Source organism: Sprattus sprattus (genome assembly GCF_963457725.1).
Source record: "Sprattus sprattus genome assembly, chromosome: 6".
Taxonomy (NCBI): Eukaryota; Metazoa; Chordata; class Actinopteri; order Clupeiformes; family Clupeidae; genus Sprattus; species Sprattus sprattus.
Window position 1 is genome coordinate 2755524 of NC_137925.1, and position 5000 is coordinate 2760523.

The following is a 5000-nucleotide window of genomic DNA, read 5'->3' on the forward strand; positions in this document are numbered from 1 at the left end:
TTTTGGGCATTAGTGTTCAGCTGAATGTTCCCCTTTTACTTTTGGAATCAAAGAGCTACACAGGACACACTGCAAGAAAATCGTCACACTGAATTCTGAAAACAGCAATATATTAAGATTGCCCAAGCTGAGCACAGAGTAAAACATGGTAACCCCTCATTTTGAATAGCAATCAGTAATCAGTCATCAGTCATCTTTAACCTCTGCATTTTTTTAAAATATTTAACAGTTTCCTATGACTGTCTACTTGCCACTTCTTTCCATTGCATAGAAGGAAATGGCGCCATCTAGTGTGTAAACAATGAAAATGAAAAACAAAATTGCAGCATATCCTGGCTTCATTGCACACAATTCATTGCACAAAGGACCATGGAAAAAGTAACCTCACAATCAGTGGGCATTCCTGAGTGTTGCATTACATTTTCACATCCAATCTGTTCTACAAATGTTTGATTTTTTAAGGGGCTGATAGCTGATACAGCTCCTAGCCAAGTGGAATGCTGTCCAGCTCCATAACTTAACCACTATTTCACAAGCCCCCCCTTCCGAAACGTGGAAAACAGAACAGACCTTTATAAAAACAACCTGTAAAATGCAGTGAGGTTCGAGAAAGGTTATGAAGAAGAACACTGACAGTTAACCACTATGGGCCCTCACGTTACAGTATATTTGTTTACTAATTTCAAACTATTCTGTAGAGGTTGTGAATTCAGTCTTAAGTAGCTATCAGTATCCATTTTAGTAATTTCAATTGTTTGTGCATGTTCAATCATATGTTCTGCGTAAGGAGAATGTGAACATGAACTGCAGCCATGTTTTACCACAAGCTCTAGGCCGGCAAGTTGTTTTCCTGTTTCACAAGAAGAGTTATAAAGTTACCCCACACGGAAGACTAGCAAATTTGAGTTCCGTCCATCATAGCGTGAAAGACAAGTTCAAAAATGAGCTCTCACAGGGATCCAAGCGAAAAACAAGCCAGTTGTTACAACAAGCCTGTACGTCCAGTATAACAATGTGAAAAAATATATCAGTCATGAATAAGTCTTGGGGTGCCAGGCTGTCTACACACTGTAGTTTTCCATTTGGATTTACCAATGGCCAGCTTGGTGGAGGCGTTCAAATATGCTAGGACCAGCCTGGACATGACTGTCACAGGGTCTAAGGATCCAGCAGCCAAGAATACTGCTCCAATGGTAAACACAGGGAAGAAGTGGAATCCACGAGAAGTGGTTCAACATGCACAAGGCGCATTACAAGCATAAGGATAACACTGGGCAGGTAGAGTGTGGATGAGCAGGGTTTGGGCAAGGGACAGTTGGTGTACGGCTACTTTGCCATACAGGAAGCAGATGGTAACTAGCGCTGATCTCAAGCAAGAAGACGAAACTAGATGAATAGCAGCAGCTTCTCAAGTAAAACAAAGGGCAATGGACGAACTGGCATGATGTTTAGACGAGGAAGATCAGCTGCAGAGAATATTGGTCTAAAGACTCTTACTACGTTAAATTCAATTAATTGTTGGAGCCACTGATGAGGTCCTCCACAGGCGTGGGATATGTACTACAGCCCGTTCAACACAATCTGGTGGCTCCGTTTTTACGCAAATCTCTCCTTACCAGGCGCCGTCTTTACGAAATTAAAAGATTCGATTCGTGTGAAAAACCCTATTCAGTGAATCTAGGCTTCATGTACATGGGACTTAAGTGTAAGTGAATTGTTTACTTTTTATGAACAGATCGGACGCAAACAAACTAGACTTCGTATAAACAGCACTTAGTGAGTTCACGATTCCCTTTGAGGGAACGAGGTTGGAGATTAGTGTTGTTAAAGGGTGTTAGAGGCTTTGAAGCTAAATCAACCACATCACTTCTGTCACTCAAAGGAGCTTTAAGGAGTTGTCTGAGGCTGCTGGAAAAGTGAGCCAGTGGTTACGGCTGATCTGCTCGCAGACTACCAGGCGCAGTGAATTAACCTGAACTAACACTGAGATGTGTGAAATCTTCTTGAGTGTACCTTGAGGGTGTATCTGTTATGGCCTCTGGTAGTGGCACGTGTCCTAATCCATCATGGAGGGGTGGGTGTGGGACGGCTGACACCACTGTTGAGCCTTCTAGGCGTAATTCAACAGAACACTGATCAAGGAAGCTGCCTGCAGTGAAATGCTTATGAAGGCAGCTTTGTTGGTGTTGTTGGATTCTGCTGCTCAGGTTCTGTGGCTGGTAGCTGTGTCAAGTAGTCGGCTGCAGACAGCGCATGTTGCACTGTGAAGGTGGGCCTTTACGGATCCGAGGTACGGCTGTTGTTGCCGAAAAGGACAAAACAGCCGGTTGTTGTTGTTGTCCTTCTGCTCAGGATTTATGGTTGGGCAGTTGTGATTGGTTAGGTTAGGTTGTTGGGTATGAGTACTTGCATATGACAGTCAGAGAATTGGCTGCTGTGGGAACTGCCCAAACGAGTTAAAATGAAACACATATTTTCTGAGTTAAACTGAAAAAATTAATAGTCAATGATATTTAACATCATTAACTCTTTTAAAACAATAAAACACTGTGATTTTAAGCTTGAGCAAGAGATCCCAAATCCCTGACAATCTCATTTAGGCACTAAACTTGACAAAAAATGATGTACTCAGGAAGATCTGCCACATAGCAAAGCCGTGACTGTTTATTAAACAAAACAATAAAAAAAATACTATTGTAAGTGCATTTCTGAAAGATAAAAACAGCAGTTATTCAGGAAAATTCTCCCTTCACAATGTCCCTCATCAAACAGAGATCGGCTGCCACCCTACCACACCCCAGTTAAAACCATACACAAATAAGACATACTGTGTGGTTGGAGATGAAATGACACCTTTTCAGATCGTCCACTACAGATCACAAACTGATTTTTAGCATTAATACAGGCTGTTGCAGTTTTAGGCCTGCATTTCCATCTGAAAAAGAGCTTACAAAAACTGACACAGCATGTGGTCTACTCCATGTTCGATTCATCCAGTTCTGGGTTCTTTTCCCTTCCCAACCATTTTGTTTTGTTTTTATGAAACCATGATTGTTTTGAAATAGGGTTATGGTAAGAGTGTCCCTTCTATGAAACTCTGACAGATACTCATTTAACTTTCCGTGCATCTCTTGGGGGGAAATGGCGGACATGATTGTGCGGAAGATTGATGGCCCCCCCCTGTGCAGGTGGCACTGCTGGTCCATCTGAGGACCTGGGCTCAGGTAGAGTGCATGGACAGGCTCACTTTAAGGCAGCCCAGCTCCTTCCCGTCTGCTCCCAGTGCCCCCTGGGCTCTGTAGTTCCCGTTGGTGAGCCAGAAGGGCAGGTCTATGTCAGGCAGGTAGAACTCCGACTGTGGCAAAGTGTAGTCCCCCTTTAAAAAGGAAAAAAAAAAACGCAAAGAGTTGAAAGAACATCATGAGATGACGCAGGAAATGGGGTTGCAGACCACAAAGACTTGCAGAGAGAGCAATGTCTATGTGAAGTTATACGTCACAAAGAATGGCTGCTGAAAGGGATGTGAAACCATAGCGCTGGCCGTTTGAGCCCACAGACACCCCCCACACAGAAACAACATTACGCTTCCTTACGGTGCAAACCCATGATAGCGACGTGTTAGATATCACTGAGTTGATGCACTCAAACTAGCTTCCTGCTATTCATGGGGATTTAATCAAGGTACTCATTCACTGTGATAAAATCAGGTTCAATCATCCACTCAGAAATAGTACCCACCTCTAGACACACCCTTTCCCTCCCATATCCTGGATGACTGTATAAATACCTGTTACTCCTCTCAGTATGTTGAGAGAGATACCTATCGTGTACCATGCGATTGGATTGTCCTGTGACGCTGAAATAAACATATTTCTACTCTGGACACTCTCCCAAGTTTCCTGATTATCTGCAAACCTGACCTTGGATCCAGGACTAAGACAGACTTCTTTCAGACGCACCAAGTTCCATCGCTTTGACTGGGCGTGGTGTAGCGTGTGATAATAGCATAAACGACCAACCGATGCCACAGTCCTACAATTTTCAAACTGTCAAAGAGGACACCAAACAATCTCATTGGCCGCTGCCGGGAAAAATCGCTCCTCATTTGCATAAGTTTCAACATGTTCGAATTTTCATTGGTCGCGTCGCCCAAATCGCTGGTCTTCGTCACAATGGATTGGCTCCCGTTGAAATGCATTGGGTTTAGAAATTGCGTCGCCTCATAACGGTGTCATGGGTTTGCACCGTTAGGCCAAGCTATGGGGAAGTTAAAATGGCAGATTAGACCATTGGCTGGGTATGAAGAATAAACAAAGATGTTACAGAAATCAGGCCAAGAGGAACAGTAATATGTTGTGAACCTCACAAAAAGCACTGTTCCAAATTCCGCATATCAGCAATGTCATTAGAAAATATTCAACACCTGTGCTAACACTGAAATGCACATAAAGAAAAAACAAACAGACATCCTTTTCTTATCCATACTAGTTCATATAGTGTGCACACAACCAAACACAGAAGGTGGTTAATGGTTAATGTTCGAATCGACTAGTTTTCCTCAGCAAACACTTTTCCTAGTAGATGTGCTTATGCTTTATCAACTCTAAGAAACATCGGAAATACCAGGAGAGAGAGAGAGAGAGAGAGAGAGAGAGAGACAGAGAGAGAGAGAGAGAGAGACAGAGAGAGAGAGATACAGGGATGAATGGGCCACTCACAGCTTTGAAGGGGCAGTGGCAGGGTATGCCGTATGTGTGCAGGGGCTCAGGACAGTCCTGCCCAGGAGGGATCAGCTGGTCAAGGAGGTCACAGGCGTCAGGGTAATGACAACTCCCAATCTCCTCCAAGCACGGTATCTTGACCCAGAAACCAGCCACTTCCTTCTCCAAAGTCACATTCACCTACACAAAAACAAACAAGGCCATTGTGTTTCTGAAAGCACTTGTGACTGTGACAAGACATTATTTTACAGCAGGGCCGTTGGTGTCCCAGTTAAACAT

At 43.5% G+C, this 5000-nt stretch overlaps 1 protein-coding gene across 1 annotated transcript in view; it reads right to left on the bottom strand.

Annotated features, from left to right (window-relative positions):
- Window positions 1-2708: 2708 nt before the first annotated feature.
- Window positions 2709-5000, bottom strand: part of LOC308366656 (ganglioside GM2 activator-like) — a 3383-nt gene continuing 1091 nt past the window's right edge. The window contains exons 3-4 of the mRNA XM_080840383.1: window positions 4719-4901; window positions 2709-3376 (exon numbers count right to left, since the gene is read on the bottom strand). Of these exons, the coding sequence (XP_080696509.1) occupies window positions 3221-3376; window positions 4719-4901 (339 nt within the window). The 3' untranslated portion in view covers window positions 2709-3220. The remainder of the gene's footprint in view (window positions 3377-4718; window positions 4902-5000) is intronic.